Below are 24,421 nucleotides of genomic sequence, written 5' to 3'. Positions count from 1 at the left end.
ATCCAAATGAGAGTCGGAGCTTACCCGTCTGTATTCTTGCTTCTTGAAGGCCGACCTTGCGGCCGATTGTTTTGAAACAATCCGATTTTCAGTTGTTCGTTCAATTCTCAGTTCATTCGCTTCTGTTAGGACTTGGACTGTATTGGCCTCTAGAGGCCGCTGTTATTTCCTTTTCGTGTCATATTTATTTTGGCCTCTAGAGGCCGCCACTGTTCCTGTGTTTTGTGTTTTTTTTTGTTAATTGCCTGTTAGTCCTAATTATCTTCACCTGTGTCCTTAATTAGTTTGTGTATTTATACCCCTGAGTTCAGTCCTCTTGTCACGGAGTCTTTGTGCTGTTATGTTTATCTCCAGTTTCCTTTGTACTGTGTTTTGTGGATCTTCTGAGCTTTTGCATTTTTGCCTTTTTCTTTTTGAATTATACTCTTTGTTTTTGTTTTTTTTGTTTTGCCCTGGATTGTATATAGTGTACATAGTATAAATAAACCTTTTGTTACTTTTTCTACTTCCGCCTCACGCCTCTGCATTTGAGTCATTCCCCTGGTGGCCTAGTGGGGGTTTGCTGGATCATCACACCAACGAACCAGGTTCGAATCCCAGCAAAACCCTAACAGAAAGACTCCGTCATGACCGACTCAGCAGAGGCTGCTTCAACTGTCTACCCGGCCAACCTTCAGGGAATTATGGCAGCTTTGACACGCTTTGGAGCGACCATGGACGCTCATGGATGTACGCTCACCAGCCAACGTGAGGCCCTTGCTCGCCACGAGGAACTGCTTCAGCAAATTGGGAAAACCCTGGCACAGCTGACATCTCTGCCTGCATCTCCTGCTCCTGATCCAGCTCCCACTCCTGCTCCAGTGCCTCCTGCCATGCTGCCTTCTTCACCTCGCGAACCCAGCCTTCCTGCACCACAGAGGTATGACGGCAAGCACAGTGAGTGCCGAGAGTTCCTTACCCAGTGTCAACTCACCTTTGAGCTTCAGCCTACCACCTACACTACGGATCGCCGCAAGATTGCCTTTGTGATCACCTTATTAGCTGGTAAGGCGCGAGCCTGGGCTACTGCTATCTGGCAAAGACAGGGACCTGAGTGCTTTGATTTCCAGCTGTTTTCTGAAGAGATGCTTCGGGTCTTCGATCAGGCAGACATCAGTACCGACGCAGCCCGAAAGCTCATGTCCATCCGGCAAGGAGGAAGCGTCGCAGATTACGCCATCTCATTCCGAACACTCGCAGCAGTAAGTGGATGGAACGAGACTGCCCTGGTGTCAGCCTTCCACCATGGTCTGTCTGACCCCATCAAGGACGGTCTGGCCTCTATTGGATGCCCAAGTGACCTCGAAACCCTCATCTCACATGCTATTCGTCTGGACAACAGGATGAGAGAACGCCACCAAGCCTTGAGCCCCCCCAGCCTCCCTACCTCTACCTGGAGACCGTCTACCTCCTTCAGTGACTGTCCAGAACCCATGCAGGTGGGTCGTACTCACCTCTCCGCATCTGAGAGGGAGCGCAGAAGGAGGGACAAGTGCTGCATCTACTGTGGCAAGCCCGGTCACTTCCGAGCATCATGTCCCGAACTCTTGGGAAAAGGACCGCCCCGTCCAGCCGAGGGAGGGTTGTGACGGGGCCTACCCTCTCTCCCGGACTCCCTGGCCAAGGAATCTACATCCCGGTCTCCATCTCCTGGGGTGAGTCTGTCCACTCTTGTCAAGCTTTGATAGACTCAGGGGCGGCTGGGAACTTTATGGATATTCACTTCGCCCAAAGCATCAATATACCTACTGCACCTCTTGAAGTCCCTCTGTCTATGTCTGCCTTCGATGGCCAAGCGTTAGGTGATGGAAGAGTCACTCAAGTTACTTCTCCAGTCTTCCTCCAGTCTCAAGGTCACAAGGAAGAAATATCCCTGCACCTGATTCCTTCACCTGAGTTCCCAGTTATTCTAGGCCTTCCTTGGCTTACTCGCCACAACCCTCGCATAGACTGGGTAACAAGCCAGGTTGTGGAATGGGGCCCTGCATGCCATGCCTCTTGTCTGCTCTCTAGCTCTCCTGTGTCTCCTGCCGAGCCCCCTGATCTCACCGAGTTATCTCAAGTTCCCACAGAGTACTGGGATCTCAAGGAGGTATTCAGCAAGAGCAGGGCCGCCGTTCTTCCTCCGCACCGGGCCTACGACTGTGCCATCGACTTGCTCCCTGGGACTACCCCTCCTCGTGGCAGACTGTTTTCCCTCTCTCAGCCAGAACGCAAGGCTATGGAGGAATACCTCAAAGACGCCCTGGTCTCTGGGTTCATTCGACCCTCCACCTCACCTGCTGGTGCCGGCTTCTTCTTTGTCGGCAAGAAGGATGGGGGGCTTCGACCATGTATTGACTACAGGGGCCTGAACAAGATCACTGTGCGCAACCGATATCCCCTTCCGCTGATGTCCACTGCTTTCGACCTGCTCCAAGGCGCCACCGTCTTCACCAAGTTGGACCTACGGAACGCATACCACCTCATCCGTATCCAACAGGGAGACGAGTGGAAGACTGCCTTTAACACCCCGTCTGGGCACTACAAATACCAGGTGATGCCCTTTGGACTCACCAACGCACCAGCTGTTTTTCAGGCCCTAATCAACGACGTCTTAAGGGACATGATTAACCTGTACGTCTTTGTCTACCTCGATGACATCCTTATCTTTTCCAAGACTGTGCAGGAGCACCGCCACCATGTCCGCCAGGTTCTCCAGAGGCTGCTACAGAACAATCTGTTCGCCAAGGCCCAGAAATGTGAATTTCATGTTCCCGAGGTCTCCTTTCTGGGATTTATTGTACGGACAGGCCAACTCCAAATGGACCCTGCCAAGACCCTGGCCGTCCGGGACTGGCCTACTCCCAAGTCCGTTAAGGAGGTTCAGCGGTTCTTAGGATTCGCTAACTTCTACCGCAAGTTCATCAGGAACTTCAGTTCTGTGGCAGCACCCATGTCAGACCTCACCAAAGGGACAGGTGGATCCTATGGCTGGTCTCCTCAGGCAGAAAAGGCGTTCAAAGACCTCAAGGCCCGCTTCTGCACGGCACCCATTCTGGTCCTCCCGGACACCTCCCAACCATTCATCGTGGAGGTGGACGCCTCGGACAGTGGTGTTGGCGCGGTACTCTCTCAACGTTCGGAAGGAAAGCTGCACCCCTGCGCTTACTTCTCCCACCGCCTGAGTCCTGCGGAGTCCCGGTATGATGTGGGGGATCGAGAACTGCTAGCGGTCAAACTGGCCCTTGAGGAGTGGAGGCACTGGCTGGAGGGAGCGCAACATCCATTCCTGGTTTGGACTGACCACAAGAACCTGGACTACCTCCAGCAAGCCAAGAGACTGAACCCTCGACAGGCTAGGTGGGCCCTGTTTTTCAGTCGGTTTGACTTCACCCTCTCGTACCGCCCCGGCTCCAAGAACACCAAACCTGACGCACTGTCCAGGCTGTTCTCTGCCACTAACAGGGAGAATGAAGTCGGGCCTATTATCCCGGTGTCCCGGATTGTGGCCCCTGTCCGCTGGGGTATTGAGGAGGCTGTTCGACGAGCCCAACGCCAGGACCCCGGTCCTGGGACGGGGCCACCGGGCCTCTTGTACGTCCCACATCAAGCCCGGGCCAAGGTTCTCCAGTGGGGTCACTCTTCCCCTCTCACTGCCCACCCGGGAGCTCGGAGGACCCTGGACTTCCTGAAAAGACGCTTCTGGTGGCCTAACATGGAGCAGGAAGTAAGGTCATTTGTCCTGTCCTGTGAGGTTTGCACCAGAACCAAGAACCCACGACAGCGTCCCCAGGGTCTCCTGCATCCTCTGACCATTCCCCGGCGTCCCTGGTCCCACGTGGCAGTCGACTTCATCACGGGTCTCCCTGAGTCACAAGGTAACATGGTCATTTTGGTCATTGTTGACAGATTCTCCAAGGCCTGCCGCTTCATACCTCTGTGCAAACTCCCCTCTGCTCTTGAAACAGCGAAACTTATATTTAATCATGTCTTCCGAGTCTTTGGTCTTCCACAGGACATCGTCTCAGACTGAGGGCCCCAGTTCTTCTCCCGAGTGTGGCACGGGTTCTGCAAGGTCATCGGAGCCACTGCCAGCCTCTCCTCTGGGTTTCACCCACAGTCCAATGGTCAGACGGAGAGGCTCAACCAGGACCTGGAAACCACCCTGCGAGGCCTGGCTATGGATAACCCGACATCGTGGAGCACCTGGCTGCCATGGGCAGAGTACGCCCACAACACCCTGCAGTCATCGGCCACCAAGCTGTCGCCATTCCAGTGCCAATTCGGGTTCCAGCCACCTCTGTTCCCGGACCAGGAGGAGGACGCGAGGGTGCCCTCGGTCAACCAATATGTGAGACGGTGTCGCAAGACCTGGAGCAAGGTCAGGAAGACCCTCATACAGACCTCCAGAACCAACCAGACTCAGGCCAACCGCCACAGAAGACCTGCACACACTTTCCGCCCTGGGCAGCGGGTTTGGCTGTCCACTAAAGACCTTCCGCTGCGGGTGGAGAACCGCAAGCTTGCTCCTCGCTACATTGGCCCCTTCAAGGTGGTGCGCAGGGTGAACCCTGTCTCCTACCGGCTTCAGTTGCCCCGGACTCTGAGGATCAACCCCACTTTCCATGTTTCCCTGTTGCGGCCTGTACTGACGTCTACGTATGCCCCTGCCCCTAGGAACCCCCCACCCCCCCGCATCTTCCAGGGGCAGACTGTGTTCACTGTGCATCGCCTGCTTGACTCCCGCCGGGTCCGCGGCGGGTTGCAATATCTGGTGGACTGGGAGGGCTATGGTCCTGAGGAGCGCTGCTGGGTTTCTGCTCGGGATGTCCTGGATAAAGAACTGTGTCGGGACTTCCATTCGGCCCATCCGGATCGCCCTGGGAACGTCAGGAGACGCTCCTAGAGGGGGGGGTCCTGTTAGGACTTGGACTGTTTTGGCCTCTAGAGGCCGCTGTTATTTCCTTTTCGTGTCATATTTATTTTGGCCTCTAGAGGCCGCCACTGTTCCTGTGTTTTGTGTTTTTTTTTGTTAATTGCCTGTTAGTCCTAATTATCTTCACCTGTGTCCTTAATTAGTTTGTGTATTTATACCCCTGAGTTCAGTCCTCTTGTCACGGAGTCTTTGTGCTGTTATGTTTATCTCCAGTTTCCTTTGTACTGTGTTTTGTGGATCTTCTGAGCTTTTGCATTTTTGCCTTTTTCTTTTTGAATTATACTCTTTGTTTTTGTTTTTTGCCCTGGATTGTATATAGTGTACATAGTATAAATAAACCTTTTGTTACTTTTTCTACTTCCGCCTCACGCCTCTGCATTTGAGTAATTCCCCTGGTGGCCTAGTGGGGGTTTGCTGGATCATCACACCAACGAACCAGGTTCGAATCCCAGCAAAACCCTAACAGCTTCTTCCACATAAGGGCAAGATATTGCTGCTGAGGCAAGCATATCCAGAGAAATCAGATGGCTGGTCCACTCATTCTCCATTTTCTCCATACTGAGTACTCCGCCATTACTGCTCAGCTCAGGCAATTACTAAAACTTGGGACAGGATGGGACAGGACATCACCAGGTTTAGCAATAACCGCAGGGAGGTCACTGCCTGAGCGATAATATGTCACATCCCGTTCCGTCCCAGGTTTTAGCAACAACCCTCAGCTCCCACTCCAGGAGAACTGGTGCAACTGAACCATGGGCGATTGCTCTAAGACAACGAGGGAGGCTCAGCCTCCTCTAAAAATGACGAACATCGTGTAGGATGAATTGCGCTAGGCTTATGTTATAGCTGACCTTATAACATTGCTATTTCAGATCCAGAATCATAGAACTATATGTGCTCAACCCACTACAGTGCGAAATCATTCCATTATAACTTTAATGTGTGCGTGAGTTTTTCTCCCTCGTGACAGCGCGATGCAGCCCAACCTCAGTGGACTTCAATGGCATTTGGGAGCTATGCGCTTTTCAATCTCAAAATGCAAGATGATTATTGGACAAATACTGCGAAAATGCCCGCCTACGGACTCCGAGCCTCACATGGGAGGGACATGGCAAAGCTTTCCGCGAGGAGACTGGTGATTGGTGAAAGCGGCCGGATATTTTCTTTGATTGACAGCTCGTTTCAAATATAGACAGGCAGCGGTGAATTTCAGTTCAGTCCCATGCGGATTCACAAGTGCTGTGGTGTATTGTAAGAGATCAGCTTACATTTCGATTTCATTCATTACATACGGTTTCTACCAGCTTTTTTAGTTTGTATATATTTTCATTGTAAATAAAGTGTAAATATAGTGTTGTCAAGTTTGCTATCGTAGTTCCAGAAATTTTGTTTATTTGAGTGACTGAACTTGAACTTGAGGGGGCTAGTCAGCTAGCAAGAAAGCTGCGCACGGATGCCAAGCATTGCTGATTTAATTTTGGCGAAGCCATTTGCCAGTCTTCCTTTCGAGGAAAAAATTAAAATTAAAGAGCAGGGTAGACCAACGCCTCAAATTGACTTGGTGAAAAAGGTAGGGAATAATACTCGTTCCTTTCAGCTCTCCTGGTACGAGAAAGTGAATTGGCTAACAGCAAGTGACCCACATCAACAACAGTAAATAGGCTACTTTAGTAATATGTCATGGATGGACCAAAAATATAGAATCTATTTAAAATGTTTATGCTGAGTATACTATATTGGAATATATATTTTTCTGGATATGAATTAAACACAGCTACAATTGGGAAACCATTTTTAAACAAAAACACAGCCGAGAACATTTCACACTACAGACCTGGATTAAAAGTGAAGGGTTATCAAAATTGTCAATAAAACATTTCTCAGTCAAAATAAGTAAAATATAGGGAAAGTGTCACTGAATGAAATGTGTGGCACCCAGCTCTATGTTTGGCTCCCCAAGGTCAGTGCTTGTGCCTATTCCAGAACACTCTGCTGTTACTGCTGAGGTTCCTGACAAAGAGTTGCTTTCAATAATGATCAATTTTTAAACAACATGCCACAATTTTAAAATATAAAATGTTAAAATATACCCCCCCCCCCCCCCCCCAACACCACCATCATGTATATTGGACAGTAGGCTAATGGGCCAAAAGAACCTGTTATTTCACAGTTTGTGACCCTGCCAACAATCAGCCAGATCAGAGGCAAGAGTATGGGCAAAATTGATGTGTTTTTTCTTTTTTCTTTTAAAATCTGGAAATATCGTAACCGACCAGCCTCCCCTGTTTGAAAGACTACCAGCCGCCACTGAACTGAACTTACTTTCCTTTTCTTATAGTTTTCTTTTCCTTTAATTGTTGGTACTGCACCCTCTTTCAATACGGGCTTATAGCCAACGCTCCTCAACAGATCAGAGGTCTCATACAAGTCTTCAGTAAAATGTGCAGAGCAGAGGAGAGACCACGTCGTAGGCGCCCAATGTGCCCATGAATTTCTCGCAAAACGCGTCCAAATCTTTGCAGTTTGAACATTCTTGGGCCATGAATGCAACATAAATCCACCTCCTGTCGTGTTGCTGCATCCGCCAGCAACACATCTACGTGGCATGGTGATAAATTAGCTCAAAATGGGGGATCGGAGTTGCAGTTAGCTTTGTGTTTTAGTATAACGGAAATGGCGATGAGACCGATAGACTTCCTGCTGTGACATCACGGATGCCAAGGTCATTCACTCAGACCGCTACCTATATGAATCACTTTAATTGTAAAAATTACTACATTAGATTTATTATTAACGCTTAAAACTATTCCTGTGCTATTCTTGAGGTCTCAATGCATTTATAAACAAAAAGTGAGGCCATGGTTCTGCATATATGCTTTAAGTATATTTCTCTGTTTTAAAGGGAGCATATTATGAAAATGTGCTACACATACAGTGCTCAGTGTAAATGAGTCCACCCGCTTTGAAAAGTAACATTTTAAACAATATCTCAACGAACACAAACAATTTCCAAAATGTTGGCAAGACAAAGTTTAATATAACATCTGTTTAACTTATAACATGAAAGTAAGGTTAATAATACAACCCCGATTCCAAAAAAGTTGGGACAAAGTACAAATTGTAAATAAAAACGGAATGCAATAATTTACAAATCTCAAAAACTGATATTGTATTCATAATAGAACATAGACAACATATCAAATGTCGAAAGTGAGACATTTTGAAATTTCATGCCAAATATTGGCTCATTTGAAATTTCATGACAGCAACACATCTCAAAAAAGTTGGGACAGGGCAATAAGAGGCTGGAAAAGTTAAAGGTACAAAAAAGGAACAGCTGGAGGACCAAATTGCAACTCATTAGGTCAATTGGCAATAGGTCATTAACATGACTGGGTATAAAAAGAGCATCTTGGAGTGGCAGCGGCTCTCAGAAGTAAAGATGGGAAGAGGATCACCAATCCCCCTAATTCTGCGCCGACAAATAGTGGAGCAATATCAGAAAGGAGTTCGACAGTGTAAAATTGCAAAGAGTTTGAACATATCATCATCTACAGTGCATAATATCATCAAAAGATTCAGAGAATCTGGAAGAATCTCTGTGCGTAAGGATCAAGGCCGGAAAACCATACTGGGTGCCCGTGATCTTCGGGCCCTTAGATGGCACTGCATCACATACAGGCATGCTTCTGTATTGGAAATCACAAAATGGGCTCAGGAATATTTCCAGACAACATTATCTGTGAACGCAATTCACCGTGCCATCCACCGTTGCCAGCTAAAACTCTATAGTTCAAAGAAGAAGCCGTATCTAAACATGATCCAGAAGCGCAGACGTCTTCTCTGGGCCAAGGCTCATTTAAAATGGACTGTGGCAAAGTGGAAAACTGTTCTGTGGTCAGACGAATCAAAATTTGAAGTTCTTTATGGAAATCAGGGACACCGTGTCATTCGGATTAAAGAGGAGAAGGACGACCCGAGTTGTTATCAGTGCTCAGTTCAGAAGCCTGCATCTCTGATGGTATGGGGTTGCATTAGTGCGTGTGGCATGGGCAGCTTACACATCTGGAAAGACACCATCAATGCTGAAAGGTATATCCAGGTTCTAGAGCAACATATGCTCCCATCCGGACGACGTCTCTTTCAGGGAAGACCTTGCATTTTCCAACATGACAATGCCAAACCACATACTGCATCAATTACAGCATCATGGCTGCGTAGAAGAAGGGTCCGGGTACTGAACTGGCCAGCCTGCAGTCCAGATCTTTCGCCCATAGAAAACATTTGGCGCATCGTAAAATGGAAGATACGACAAAAAAGACCTAAGACAGTTGAGCAACTAGAATCCTACATTAGACAAGAATGGGTTAACATTCCTATCCCTAAGCTTGAGCAACTTGTCTCCTCAGTCCCCAGACGTTTACAGACTGTTGTAAAGAGAAAAGGGGATGTCTCACAGTGGTAAACATGGCCTTGTCCCAACTTTTTTGAGATGTGTTGTTGTCATGAAATTTAAAATCACCTAATTTTTCTCTTTAAGTGATACATTTTCTCAGTTTAAACATTTGATATGTCATCTATGTTCTATTCTGAATAAAATATGGACTTTTGAAACTTCCACATCATTGCATTCCGTTTTTATTTACAATTTGTACTTTGTCCCAACTTTTTTGGAATCGGGGTTGTATAAACTTAGATTACACATTTTTCAGTTTTACTCAAATTAGGGTGGTGCAAAAATGAGTACACCCCACTGAAAGTCTCTGGAGCAAAGCTAAATTGTAGACTACAAATGTCTAATTTAACAAGAATACAATCACAGGTGAGTCTAATTAGTCATTACGGAGGTGTCCAGCAGACAGTTGACTATAAAAGGGTGTTACTTAAAGAAAACCCCTCCCCATTTCATGCTGTCAGCAATGGCACCACATGGAAGAGAAATGGCACAAGACCTGAGAAAGAAAATAATTCCTTTCCACCACAAAGGTGAAGGCTACAGGAAGATCAGCAAAGCTTTATGTATCAGTCAGAATACTGTAGCAAAAGTGGTACAAAAATTTAAGAAAGATGGAACTGCAACCATCTCACAGAGATGTTCAGGTCGTCCACGGAAGTTAACACCTCGACAGGAGCGTCTTCTGATGAGAAGGGTTGAAGAAAATCGGCATGCAAGTTCACTGCGGTTATCTAAAGAAGCAGAAAGCCAAACTGGAGTGACTATTTCCCGTGACACAATACGGCGTACACTGCAGAGGAATGGCTTGCATGGATGCCGTCCACGAAAGAAGCCTCTCCTAAAGCCCAGGCACAAAAAAGCCCGCTTAGAGTTTGCCAGGGCCCGTGCTGACAAAGATGAAGACTACTGGGACTCTATACTTTGGAGTGATGAGACCAAGATTAATGTTTTTGGAACTGATGGCTTCAAAACTGTATGGTGTCGCAAAGGTGAGGAATACAAAGAAAACTGCATGGTGCCTACAGTGAAACATGGTGGTGGCAGTGGCCTTATGTGGGGCTGCATGAGTGCTGCTGGTGTCGGGGAGCTGCATTTCATTGATGGCATCATGAATTCACAGACGTATTGCTCTATACTGAAAGAGAAGATGCTACCATCACTCCGTGCCCTTGGCCATCATGCACTTTTCCAACATGACTAAACACACATCTAAGGCCACTGTTGGATTTCTGAAGAAGAACAGGGTGAAAGTGATTCAGTGGCCAAGTACGTCTCCTGATCTGAACCCAATCGAACACCTATGGGGAATTCTGAAGAGACAAGTTGAGCATCACTCTCCATCCAGCATCCAGTCACTAAAAGAGGTCATTGTTGAAGAATGGAAAAAGATTGATGTTGCAAAATGTCGCCAACTTGTTCATTCCATGCCTAGAAGACTTGGTGCTGTCATTAAAAATCATGGAGGCCATACAAAGTACTAGATGTAGTAGTTTTTGTTGTGGGGTGTACTCATTTTTGCACCACCCTAATTTGAGTAAAACTGAAAAATGTGTAATCTAAGTTATATTATTAACCTTACTTTCCCGTTATAAGTTAAACAGATGTTATATTAAACTTTGTCTTGTTGACATTTTGGAAATTGTTTGTGTTCATTGAGATATTGTTTAAAATGTTACTTTTCAAAGCGGGCGCACTCATTTACGCGGAGCACTGTACATTCGGGTATCTGGAGCACCTATCAAACACAAACTCTGAAATAAGACACCCAGTCAGTTTCTTTTGTTGTGCCTATTTCTGAAAACATGTCCTTCGACAAGCCATTCAGATTTCTCTCTCCTTTCTATGTCACAACTTGAGCTGATTAGAATGATCCCGCCCCGTCATCTGAGTATCTCTACTCATGGCTTGAGAACTGCCTTTGTAAATGAATATTAATGAGCAAAGTGCTACCTGATTGGCTGGCAAAAGGGAGGAGGGGCGGTGTGAGCAGTGGCTCATTATGATTTAAAGGAACAGGCACTCAAATCAGCCGTCTTGAACAGGACTGTTTACACAGGGAGGGAAGGAAGCTGTGGTGATTTATCCTTGTTGTACTTTGACCAAAGCATGACACAGACATTTAATTAAGACCTCAGGGAATTGTGTCAACTTGTGGAAAAGGGGTATAATATGTCCCCTTTAAGGCTAAATATAACATGACATTTTGTGAGGCAGTAAGTAAATCATCTGGGTTAAGATGATCTCGTTACAAAATGACACTTTTGGGAAGCACAATGCACAGCTTTGAATTTCTCATGATACACTATTAGCTGAAGTACCGACATGGAATCAGCTATTTCTGCTCCGGCACGGGTTCAAACATGGTGTCATGTGTAAATGGCTTATTTGAGGGACACATTATTCCAAAGGTCCTAAATGCTCATACTGTATTTCTGCACTACAGCCAAACACTTGACACTGTATTCAGTTCCAAAGGAAAGGTTTCCAGACACCGGACCTCATCTCATCTTATCTCATCTCATCTCATTATCTCTAGCCGCTTTATCCTGTTCTACAGGGTCGCAGGCAAGCTGGAGCCTATCCCAGCTGACTACGGGCGAAAGGCAGGGTACACCCTGGACAAGTCGCCAGGTCATCACAGGGCTGACACATAGACACAGACAACCATTCACACTCACATTCACACCTACGGTCAATTTAGAGTCACCAGTTAACCTAACCTGCATGTCCTGTGGGGGAAACTGGAGCACCCGGAGGAAACCCATGCGGACATGGGGAGAACATGCAAACTCCGCACAGAAAGGCCCTCGCCAGCCACGAGGCTTGAACCTGGACCTTCTTGCTGTGAGGCGACAGCGCTAACCACTACACCACCGTGCCACCCCGACACCGGACCTCTTTATAAAATTCATTTTGCAAACAGAAAGCACATTTCCCCCCCTTTTTTTTCTTTTTTTCCCCCTTCCCTCTTTTGTTTGTAGCCCCTTTTTTGGCAACTGATGTACTTGGACCACAATGGAAATAAGTGTTTACACTTTATTGTGCTATCCATGTATTTTAATGTGCACTATATTTGTATTTTGTACATTATTTTACTAAATAAACTCATCTCATCTCATCATCCAGCTACAAACTGTATGTTGTCTTGAGTATGTAATTAGTTTTATTTTCTTTTTAACAGGAACATATCTTTATAGCAGAGGTGGACAGGAATGAAGTGCATTTACTTGAGTACTGTACTTAAGTACACTTTTCGAGTATCTGTACTTTACTTGAGTATTATTTTTTTGGAAACTCATGACTTTAATTTCACTACATTTGAAAGACAAATATCATACTTTTCACTCCACTACATTTCTATCAAGGTCCTCGTTACTCATTACTATGAAGCAGCTTTGAAAGTGGATGTTTTTTTCTTTTCTTTTTTTTTTCTAAAACATGATTGTTTTTTTTCTCAGGTGACACTGAGACAGCCGATCAATAATCACTAGGGTCACGTCTCATCCATAGACTGGATAAAATCAAGTTAAGTGATTTCTCAGCAGTATTATTTGAACACGATCAGTTGATGGCAGAATGGAAGGAGGCGGTTCTTCTGAGGAATGCACGCACCCATGGCCCATGAACCCATGTTTCAGTTTTCTGAAAGGATTAAAGATTCATTTCGTTTTAAATGTTTGCTTTGTTTGCCAAAAACGAATCACATCACGGTCTACAAAAACTCGCCGTCCAACCTGCGGAAGCATATTGAGGGATATAAATGTTTTATTCCAAGAGAAAGCTCGCAATGAAGTTGTCTGTGCTTTTAGAGCTAGCGATAACATTGCAATAGCTATGCAGTCTGGTTAGTCAAATGACTTTCTATGAATTTGCCCGCCAAGTTGCCATTGCCTTGTCCACGGCTAACGTTAACACACAGCTAGTTAACTTGGACACTGTTAGTTAGCACGTAAAAATGAAGTTACGCTAACATGAATAACGTTAACTTATCTGAAGTCCTTTCAGAAATATGTTTTAGCATAATCTTGCCAAATAAACAGAATGTAGAAATCTTTCTTTTCTAGTAGCATTAGCTACCCAATATGATTTCAAGTTTGAAAAGAGTTTGCTAGCATGTCAGGTGGAGTTTCACTGACTAGCTAGCTTAACGTTAAACCACCATAATGCACAGCATGCGTTCATTTTGCGAATTCACATTTGTTGTGGCAATAATACAACGATGCGTTGACACAAAGTGTACTTTTAATACTTAAGTATTTTTAAAAGCGAGTACTTCAGTACTTTAACGTAAGTAAAAAATTGACTGGACAACTTTCACTTGTCACAGGCAAGCTGGAGCCTATCCCAGCTGACTACGGGCGAAAGGCGGGGTACACCCTGGACAAGTCACCAGGTCATCACAGGGCTGACACATAGACACAGACAACCATTCACACTCACATTCACACCTACGCTCAATTTAGAGTCACCAGTTAACCTAACCTGCATGTCTTTGGGGGAAACCGGAGCACCCAGAGGAAACCCACGCGGACACAGGGAGAACATGCAAACTCCACACAGAAAGGCCCTCGCCGGCCATGGGGCTCGAACCCGGACCTTCTTGCTGTGAGGCGACAGTGCTAACCACTACACCACTGTGCCGCCCCATATGAAAATATCTTGAATGTATTCAGATATATCTATCATTTCCTATTCTAAGATGACAGTAAACCAAACATAAGATTATTAAACCTATTTCTAAGACATATTTACTTTTGATTTCATTTCAAGCTTGATATAGAGCAGTAATCTGTGGTTGGTAGAAGAGAGCAACTGGACTTGCTTGAAAAGTCTTGAAGACGTTTCGCCTCTCGTCCGAAAGGCATCCTCAGTTCTGTCTGTCTAATAGGGAGTATCAAGTATTTATCCTCTCATGGATCATCACAGAATCCGAATCAGAATGCTGATGGCTGCATTGTAGGTGGCTGATAGATGTCATAGACACCCACCTCTGTTCAGTGATGGTCGTTCCAGGTTGACAAAAATGAACGATCCTCTCTGGCTAAGATGTCTGCCAGTTTTCTGGAAGTCCTCTCATACTCCAGAGAGGATCGTTCATTTTTGTCAACCTGGAACGACCATCACTGAACAGAGGTGGGTGTCTATGACATCTATCAGCCACCTACAATGCAGCCATCAGCATTCTGATTCGGATTCTGTGATGATCCATGAGAGGATAAATACTTGATACTCCCTATTAGACAGACAGAACTGAGGATGCCTTTCGGACGAGAGGCGAAACGTCTTCAAGACTTTTCAAGCAAGTCCAGTTGCTCTCTTCTACCAACCACAGATTACTATGTACCTGGATGACTGAGTACCTTCACAGATATAGAGCAGTGTTTCTCAACCACTGGGCTGCGGCCCATTAGTGGGCCACGAAGCGCCATCTAGTAGGACGTGAATTTTTTGTTCAAGTTGAAGTTAATTTTTTTACTCGTAGTAGGGTAGAATTGCTGGGTTGCATCCGACGTCTCATCCGCCTCATTAAGTTGCGCTCACACCACAGCTCACGATGCTTTGCGATGGGTTATCAATGAAAATGAGGCATTTTGGTGGCAATATACATGTGAGCTAAAAGTTATGGTCACACAGTAGGTGAACACTTTACCGTCATGCCTTCATGCACTTGCATCTAGTGCAACTTGAGCGGCTGCATGCGCTCACGGAGCATGTTGTGCACGCTCTTGGGACCCAGTCGTTATGGGAAACACCTGATACTGGTTTGAGCGCAATCAGCATGCACAGATACGAACGCTGTTTTCACAGAGGCTTTGTGAAGCATTATCATCATCACTGTCATGTTTGTTTCTCGGCATGTTTATAATGCTGTTTAAATACTCTGCTTTAGTATTCTGCTTTCATTTTTATAAATATCACGCCTGCTAATATACACTCTTCCTGCACTTAGACCCATCTACCACCATCTATTTTGTACCGTCCTGATCCCCAGATCTTTAACCCAGCCACATATAAAAAGTTGTACACCTCCATGCTCCTCCAGGTTTTCATCTGTGTGTCCGTGTAGAATGATGTCTGCAGCACCAGGTAGTTTGAGATGTCGGGGAACTCAACGGATGGATAATATTCCAGCTCATAGGAAAAATCCTTCTTTGTTAGCGTGTAAGGATCTAATCCCACTGAGTGGTTTCTATATCCACTTCTTTTGAGTGTACTTCTTGGTTTTAATAACTTGCTTGCTTGCTGTACACAAACATGGCAATAAGTTCTTGTGTTAATGGACCAGACTCCACTTTTGGATCATTAACCCCTTTTGACTAAGAATGCCCTGCATGCAGGGTTTTATGTTGGCTTCTGGTACATCCGTACAGTTTTAAATACAACACCTACAATTAAAAACCGTTTGCTTTTATTGCATTTATTTAATTCCTGGGCTCCCATCTGTAACAGGGAGTGCTGCTGCATCCCATTAATACACTTTACAATAGATTATTAGATTCTAATAGAATAGATGAGTCAAAATAATTTGGGATCTTTTTTAATGGGCCCCGACTCGTTACAAGTATGAATAGGTGGGCCTTAAAGCATAAAAGGTTGAGAATCCCTGATATAGAGTAGTCATACTCTTGCTAGATGATTTATTTGTACATTTTACATTTACATTTTTCGTATTTATTTTTAGAATAAAGGCAATGTTATCGGCAATGGGATACAAAAACATCAAATTTGAAAATAAATTAGATGAAAATATATCTAGAAATAGGTCTAATAGTCTTATATTTGGTTTAATTTCATCTTTGTGTGTGTGTGTGTGTGTGTGTGTATGGTAGTCCTTGACTTTGCCAACCATACTGTCTCACACTCCATTTACAGGAACGCTGCTGTGGGGGAGGACATTCTCTGTTTTATTATTAAGGCTAGACTGCAGGTGTTGCCAACAAAATACAACCTGGCATTGTGGTATCCTGAACATCATCAGCCATACTGCCTGATGCATGCTGACCATGACGTGCAGTTGGAGTCAGTCGCACATGTTGCGAATGGTTGCAGCATGTATAAACCACTCTATACTGCACATCATGATCGCATTGTGGAGCTCATCAGCAGTGCTGTTGAGCCACTCTTCCCAAGTATGCACAAACATTCACGCTTGACGGCGGAGTGGTTCGGCAGCACTGAGGATGTGTTTGGCAATATCCCCAACACCCCTGACATTGTACTTCAGGACATGGATAGAAAGCAGGCAGTAGTAGTTGAAGTAGGATGTGTTTTTGATACATATATGGACATGGCCTTTTATGACAAAATGGCCAAATATCAGTCCCTACTTGCATGGGCACCACCAGGGGGGGAAAGGTTAGAACAATTCTAGGGGCCCAGCACTGCCATGGGGCCCTTTAAGGGGCTGATAATATGCTTTTAATAAGACTTTTGAAATAACAACAATGCAATATTCCATCTGGTAAAATGAGCTAATTGAACAAGGTTGTCTATTTTTTGAGTTCTTCAACATATGGTCATTTAACCCTCCCCCTTTTGCGAAACGGTACGGTCCAGTTCTGGTAGAAGCGCAATACGTTAAATCTGTGTGCTGATCAGTGCAACGCTACTTGCTGCTGTGTCGCGGTGCAGCAGCCAGCCAGCCAGCAGTGGAGTGCGTACAGTCTATGATCGCTAAATATGAAGAGTGGCTGTCAAAAACGTAAAGGAAGGCAGCTGAAAGCTGAAAGGGACCGGAGAGGCAGGCAACTGGTCACTCAGTTTTTCCCAAAGAAAGGTAGCTATCGCTCACATGTGTGTTCAAAATATTAGCGAATGGTAAATGAACAGTATGAACGTGGTTGGATTAGCCTATCAAGAGAACACTTTTACAGTTTGTACAGTGACATTTTTTCCATTTTAATAACTGAACTGACTTGTGTGATAAACAAGATGAAATATTACGTTATGCTGGTGCTAATAACTAGTGCTAATAACCAGTTTCATAACTAATGGGGTGCCCTAAATATGCACAGATTCAGCCTCAGGGGGACCTCCGCCCTACCAAACCACTGAACCCCCCCTTTGGAGAAGGAGGTAAGCAGCAATACAACCCATAAATGCTTTAGGATTGAAGTTTTTAATGAGCGAGCGCCATATACAGTTTGTTAGATTAAAGTGTTGCTAATAACGGACACCAGTCAAGTGTTTGACATGGTTACATGTGTGGAATGTAATAATGATTTATTAGCAGTCGCATCACACATTTCACTACCAATTGTCCTAGCACAAGAAGGCATGTGGCAAAATCTTGAATTTTCATTTGTGATTGTAAATGCACCAGAATTAGTCACTGACCAGTTTTCATCTAGTCCCTGGTAGGTTAATACATAAAATGTAATAACAAAGTCACAAACTCAAGGTCCATGGGCTATCAATAGTCAAATAATGACAATAGTGCAATTGTGACGAGGGTGGGCAAAGTTGGGGGGCCCAAAATTCTAATCTTTCATGGGGCCCAAAATTTCTGGCGGCGCTCCTGCCTACTTGCAGCTATTACCAGCCTTGGCTATTCCTGTACACTCATCGTCCTGATATTTGGTAGTCTGGGGCACGTACATAAATTAACAGTGAGTGGGTTAAGACTGGCAGGGCTTTCCAGAGTAAAATCTAAACAATTGGCGAAGTTCTGCTCGATGTCAGCTGTAATAGGCAGCCTTGCAGTGTGGCGTAGGCGATGCTTTTTATACCCTTGATGTAAACCTTGATAATATTTGAATCCTCATCTCATCTCATTATCCGTAGCCGCTTTATCCTGTTCTACAGGGTCGCAGGCAAGCTGGAGCCTATCCCAGCTGACTACGGGCGAAAGGCGGGGTACACCCTGGACAAGTCGCCAGGTCATCACAGGGCTGATACATAGACACAGACAACCATTCACACTCACATTCACACCTACGCTCAATTTAGAGTCACCAGTTAACCTAACCTGCATGTCTTTGGACTGTGGGGGAAACCGGAGCACCCGGAGGAAACCCACGCGGACACGGGGAGAACATGCAAACTCCACACAGAAAGGCCCTCGCCGGCCACGGGGCTCGAACCCGGACCTTCTTGCTGTGAGGCGACAGCGCTTATTTGAATCCTGTATATGTTAATTTTTAATAGTGGGTTCAAATAAAAGTATTCAAATGTATGTGTGTGCAATCTTTATCTGTTTTTTACAAGTAAGGTGAGAGAGAAACGGTGTTTCGATTCTCCTGTATGTCCTATAGGAGAATAATAAATAAAGACAATAAAGAATCTTTGAATCTTTGAATTTTCTTTTTAAGTCTATAAACATGTATGGTACCATGTTTATAGTACCATACATGTAATATACATATTTTGAGTCAAAAGTTTGTACACCCTTCCTCATTCATAATCCATATTATGTCAAGAAGCGCTCGACTAAGGAAAGAGAAACGACATCCATCGTTACTTTAAGACATGAAGAAGTGACTTTTAATTACTAGTCATGTCCCAGACTAATGTACATTTCAGCTTGATTGATCATTAAAGTGTAACCTTCCTGTGACTATATGTTGTATTAATACAGACTTGGCTCACTAATTGAAATGAAACGACTCTGAGATTAAAAAGTAAAGATCACTTTATTTAATTCAAAAACATAACCAGCATAAGAGCAACACAAAGACAGGAAGTGACGTTTGGATGAATTGCTGCAGAACACACCGCATATGTGGTGCTAGGTGTTGAAGCTTTGAGTCAAAAACTAGGATGACTTGGGGATTTTTATTTTTTCAGCATGGTACAAGTTTACTCTTTTTTTTTGTTTAATTATGTTTTATTTTTGCATTTAGTGTCATGACTTATGAAATACCTCCAGGTGGCATAAGTTACACTGGACAGAATAGCTGCTTCAGATGAAATCAGAGAGGGACAGAGAATCATAAAAGAAATAATAATAATAATAATAAAAAGAATCACCCTGTTAGCGTTAGGCATTCTTCATTGTCTGCTGGCTCCTCAGTGTAGTCAGGGTGGCTCCGCTGAACTGGTAGGTCAATTTTTTTCTCACTTTGATGATTTCACCTGAGCGGGTATAGTTTCTCAGGGCGCGAGACATCTTCTGGTAGGTCATGGGCCTTCTGTTGCCCTTGCGCTGGCCCCAGAGTGCAGCCACGTGTTCTTTATATGTGGAGGAGAAGCGGAAAACCCCCACCGACGCAGGAACCCAGGATAAGCAATGCGCCATTCCAGGGTCTTCCAGCATCTCGAACAAAAAGTGGAAGAGACGCAGCTTTTTCCCTGAAACCATATAAACTGATTTGTATGTGCCTGCGTGGGGTGGAGGGGTTAAGAGTTCATTAAAGTAGTAGGCAAAGCATTTCTCCTAAAAGGCACAATGAATAGAGTCTTTGTGGAGAACTTATTAAGATAAAGATCTCTTGCACACCACATTATAGTCAGTCATGCCACTGATGAGAGATTAGTGAGAATAGAGCTTGTACGTGGCAGTTATGGGCAGGACAGCGGACTGGCCGCTCCTAACCTATTGTTCCCTAAGGCAATGTTTAGCTGCTCTGATCTGTCAAACCGCAAAAAGCAGAACTCACCTCTGCCTGCAGGTGTAGACCTGGCTGACGATTCGGCTCTTTCCTCAGGGCGTACATGTTGACTTAAAGGGCTTTCTTCACCAGCAGGAGCGTTTAAAGCTTCCTCCATGGTCATGCCCTGGATTACTGATCCCCTTATTCCAGCTGAATCAAATCCAATTTCCTTTAGCTGTGGTCCTGTTGCCTTCACATTGCAAAGAAATACATTTTTGGCATGAATGGCATTTCGCAGACGCCCTTATCCAGAGCGACGTACAATATACCCAGAGCAGCCTGGGGTTATGTGCTTTGCAAGTCAAGTGCACTTCGGCCATTCCTGCTGGTCCAGGGAATCAAACCAGCGACCTTTTGGTCCCAAAGCTGCTTCTCGAACCATTAGGCCATGGCTTCCGTGTTTGAAATGGTTTAAACGTTTAAACGGGTTTTATTTTGTTATAGTGGATATTTCTTACTTGCTGAGCCTTTGTTGAGGAAAGCACCTGTAAAGAATCCATGTGGTGTGACAAAACACCATAGTCATCGCCAGTACGTTGCTGGTTCATATGGAAATCAGCTGTCGTATAAGTGTAATACAACAATAATGATAATATGCGCTGTACCTTTAAGCTACTCTACATTGATGTGCACTTTATGAAGTCAATCTTTTATCTTACTCACCGTTTGCCCACTGGCCCCTAGTCTCTTGTCTGCAGTGTTCTTCAAGGAACTCCAAAATGACTTCCAGATCTGTCTGGTAGGTCTGTGACGTATTCTGTTCAAGAGTATACACAGCTTTGCATCGTTCAGAGGAAAAAAAAACCCCAACAACAACAGAAATTCCGACGTTATAATGAACATAAGACAGCTATTTACCATGTCGTTCTGCAGGTCTGTTCACTTCACTTCACTTTCAGTTGTGTAGTTATGATCTCTATTGAATGAATTAAAATCATTAACAGTTATGATGATTGAAAAACTAAAACACACACACACACAAATTAAAATGACGTGGACCGAATGCAGCTGTTATTGTGTTACAGTCTGACTCGGACCCCCTCTTAATAAGCTCCATGTAGGGGAGTGGACTGCCTCCCAGACATGATCTACAACCTACATGACAAAAGTGGTCTCTGAGAGACCCCAAACTTTCAAACACCTTCGACAAACACACACAGCACCCCAACCACCATAACAGTGGAAGCCACTGATCTCCGTCTCACACACCTCCCTGACTTTGTGAGCATTATGTAGGCCTTTGACCACATCCTCCTCCTAACTGAGCAAGATAAGAAGGGCGCAGTCACCACACCACACTACACACACTCATTCTTTTTCCCCTCACATTTTACAAGCATACATATATGCTCTGACAAGGAATTATAGAGGAGAAAGATTACTATATGTTTATTTAATTGATAGATCCATAGATAGATAGATACGTTATCGATCCCGAAGGAAATCACACCACCAAATGCTAAAATATTTAACAGTTATTCCACAAAATCGAGTCGTATACGAGCTGATAGCTGACGCAGTGTTCGAATTACGTGGGAGCCAGAGGGAGCCGAGCTCCCATAGAAAGCAACAAAGTCAGTAATCTGTGGGGGTCTCTGAAATACGCCATGTTTTAATCATAAATAAAACTCATTTCCGATCCCAGTGTGCCCTAAGCGAACGTGTTAAATTGCCATATGCACAGTTGCACTTCACCACCACACCGCTAGGCTATGTGCGCAAACTGTAAACAATCAATTTGATGGCTTGTGAAACTTAATCCGAAGAAGACACTTCACCATGCCTTGAGAGAAAGATGAATATAGAATACAGATAAATGTCACTGTCTTCCACCATGCCACCGAAAAAAAGACCATCGGTGCCGAATTCATGCTCAGCCCTGACAAGTTTCGGCTTTACCACTAAAAAACTAAAAGACACCTTTGCAGAAAACGTTGTCCTAGCACCAGCTAACCAGACCTCCACTAGCTCTAATGAGAATGATATCCATGCTGAGATCGAGGGAGAAGTTACTCTGAAAGGTACAAGTTAGATCTGTCTGTATAGGCTACATAAGTTCAAACAGAATAGCCTATTTCAGTTCGATGTATTCTAAGTGGAATGCGAGCTATAGCCTACAAATGTAAAACAATACTTTCAATAATAAAAAAAGATCCATTCTACAATCTCTCTGTCTGCTGTGTATGTCCGAAAGTTTTGCCGTGCACAAAAATCGCTGCCCCCTTGATCCAGTCCAATATATATATATATATATATATATATATATATATATATATATATACACACACAGTGGTGCTTGAAAGTTTGTGAACCCTTTAGAATTTTCTATATTTCTGCATAAATATGACTTAAAACATCATCAGATTGTCACACAAGTCCTAAAAGTAGATAAAGAGAACCCAGTTAAACAAATGAGACAAAAATATTATACTTGTTCATTTATTTATTGAAGAAAATGATCCAATATTACATATCTGTGAGTGGCAAAAGTATGTGAACCTCTAGGATTAGCAGTTAATTTGAAGGTGAAATTAGAGTCAGGTGTTTTCAATCAATGGGATGACAATCAGGTGTGAGTGGGCACCCTGTTTTATTTAAAGAACAGGGATCTATCAAAGTCTGATCTTCACAACACATGTTTGTGGAAGTGTATCATGGCACGAACAAAGGAGATTTCTGAGGACCTCAGAAAAAGCGTTGTTGATGCTCATCAGGCTGGAAAAGGTTACAAAACCATCTCTAAAGAGTTTGGACTCCAACAATCCACAGTCAGACAGATTGTGTACAAATGGAGGAAATTCAAGACCATTGTTACCCTCCCGGGAGTGGTTGACCAACAAAGATCACTCCGAGAGCAAGGCATGTAATAGTTGGCGAGGTCACAAAGGACCCCAGGGTAACTTCTAAGCAACTGAAGGCCTCTCTCACATTGGCTCATGTTAATGTTCATGAGTCCACCATCAGGAGAACACTGAACAACAATGGTGTGCATGGCAGGGTTGGAAGGAGAAAGCCACTGCTCTCCAAAAAGAACATTGCTGCTCATCTGCAGTTTGCTAAAGATCACGTGGACAAGCCAGAAGGTTATTGGAAAAATGTTTTGTGGACGGATGAGATCAAAATAGAACTTTTTGGTTTAAATGAGAAGCGTTATGTTTGGGGAAAGGAAAACACTGCATTCCAGCATAAGAACCTTATCCCATCTGTGAAACATGGTGGTGGTAGCATCATGGTTTGGGCCTGTTTTGCTGCATCTGGGCCAGGACAGCTTGCCATCATTGATGGAACAATGAATTCTGAATTATACCAGCGAATTCTAAAGAAAAATGTCAGGACATCTGTCCATGAACTGAATCTCAAGAGAAGGTGGGTCATGCAGCAAGACAACGACCCTAAGCACACAACTCTTTCTACCAAAGAATGGTTAAAGAAGAATAAAGTTCATGTTTTGGAATGGCCAATTCAAAGTCCTGACCTTTAATCCAATCGAAATGTTGTGGAAGGACCTGAAGCAAGCAGTTCATGTGAGGAAACCCACCAACATCCCAGAGTTGAAGCTGTTCTGTATGGAGGAATGGGCTAAAATTCCTCCAAGCCGGTGTGCAGGACTGATCAACAGTTACCAGAAACGTTTATTTGCAGTTATTGCTGCACAAGGGGGTCACACCAGATACTGAAAGCAAAGGTTCACATACTTTTGCCACTCACAGATATGTAATATTGGATCATTTTCTTCAATAAATAAATGAGCAAGTATAATATTTTTGTCTCATTTGTTTAACTGGGTTCTCTTTATCTACTTTTAGGACTTATGTGAAAATCTGATGATGTTTTAGGTCATATTTATGCAGAAATATAGAAAATTCTAAAGGGTTCACAAACTTTCAAGCACCACTGTATATATATATATATATATATATATATATATATATATATATATATATACACACACACACACACACTCTTCCGGACTGGATCAAGAGGGGCAGCGATTTTTGCGCACGGCAAAACTTTAGTTTATATACATATGGCTACCTGTGCAATTTTTTATTTATTTATTTATTTTAAGATAGAGACCCCCTTAGAGACAAAATACGGTCACTGGATTTTGAGAAACGGAGCATTTTTATTTGTATTTTTTGCAAAGTCGATAAATAAAACTTTATAAAAAACGTACGACCAAATCATTTCTGCTTAGAATGTAAACAAACGGCGCAATCACAGTAACAATTTGTGAAAAAATGCTATTATAATAATAATAATAATTCTTGAAAAATAAAAGATATGTTCTTAACATCAAATACTTTTATTCCATATTTTGTTGCTTTTTATTTTTGGGGGGTTTTGTTTTCAAGTAGTAGTTTTTATTTCGTCCTCGGTTGGTTCAGCAACACACTCCGCCATTTTGTTTTTCTC

The 24,421-nt window shown here is 44.0% G+C and overlaps 1 protein-coding gene across 1 annotated transcript; it reads right to left on the bottom strand.

Annotated features, from left to right (window-relative positions):
• Nucleotides 1–19,131: 19,131 nt before the first annotated feature.
• Nucleotides 19,132–20,953, bottom strand: spi2 (Spi-2 proto-oncogene). The gene is made up of 5 exons (XM_060907858.1): nucleotides 20,864–20,953; nucleotides 20,669–20,762; nucleotides 20,464–20,564; nucleotides 20,012–20,195; nucleotides 19,132–19,703 (listed from the first exon to the last, which is right to left on the bottom strand). The coding sequence occupies exons 1-5, from the start codon at nucleotides 20,864–20,866 to the stop codon at nucleotides 19,393–19,395; spliced, it is 693 nt and encodes a 230-aa protein (XP_060763841.1). The 5' UTR covers nucleotides 20,867–20,953; the 3' UTR covers nucleotides 19,132–19,392.
• Between the last annotated feature and the right edge of the window lie 3,468 nt (nucleotides 20,954–24,421).

This window comes from Neoarius graeffei, chromosome 2, assembly GCF_027579695.1.
Source record: "Neoarius graeffei isolate fNeoGra1 chromosome 2, fNeoGra1.pri, whole genome shotgun sequence".
Lineage (NCBI taxonomy): Eukaryota > Metazoa > Chordata > Actinopteri > Siluriformes > Ariidae > Neoarius > Neoarius graeffei.
Note: the sequence above shows the minus strand (reverse complement) of the source record. Positions and strands in the feature narration are given on the sequence as shown.

What these genes read in the sequence shown, in the direction of transcription:
- spi2 (XM_060907858.1), bottom strand. An exon ending in TAGGGGCCAGTGGGCAAACG is followed by an intron (nt 20,565 to 20,668) that starts GTGAGTAAGATA and finishes CTTATACGACAG; the next exon opens with CTGATTTCCATATGAACCAG. An exon ending in CCTCAACAAAGGCTCAGCAA is followed by an intron (nt 20,196 to 20,463) that starts GTAAGAAATATC and finishes TGCAATGTGAAG; the next exon opens with GCAACAGGACCACAGCTAAA.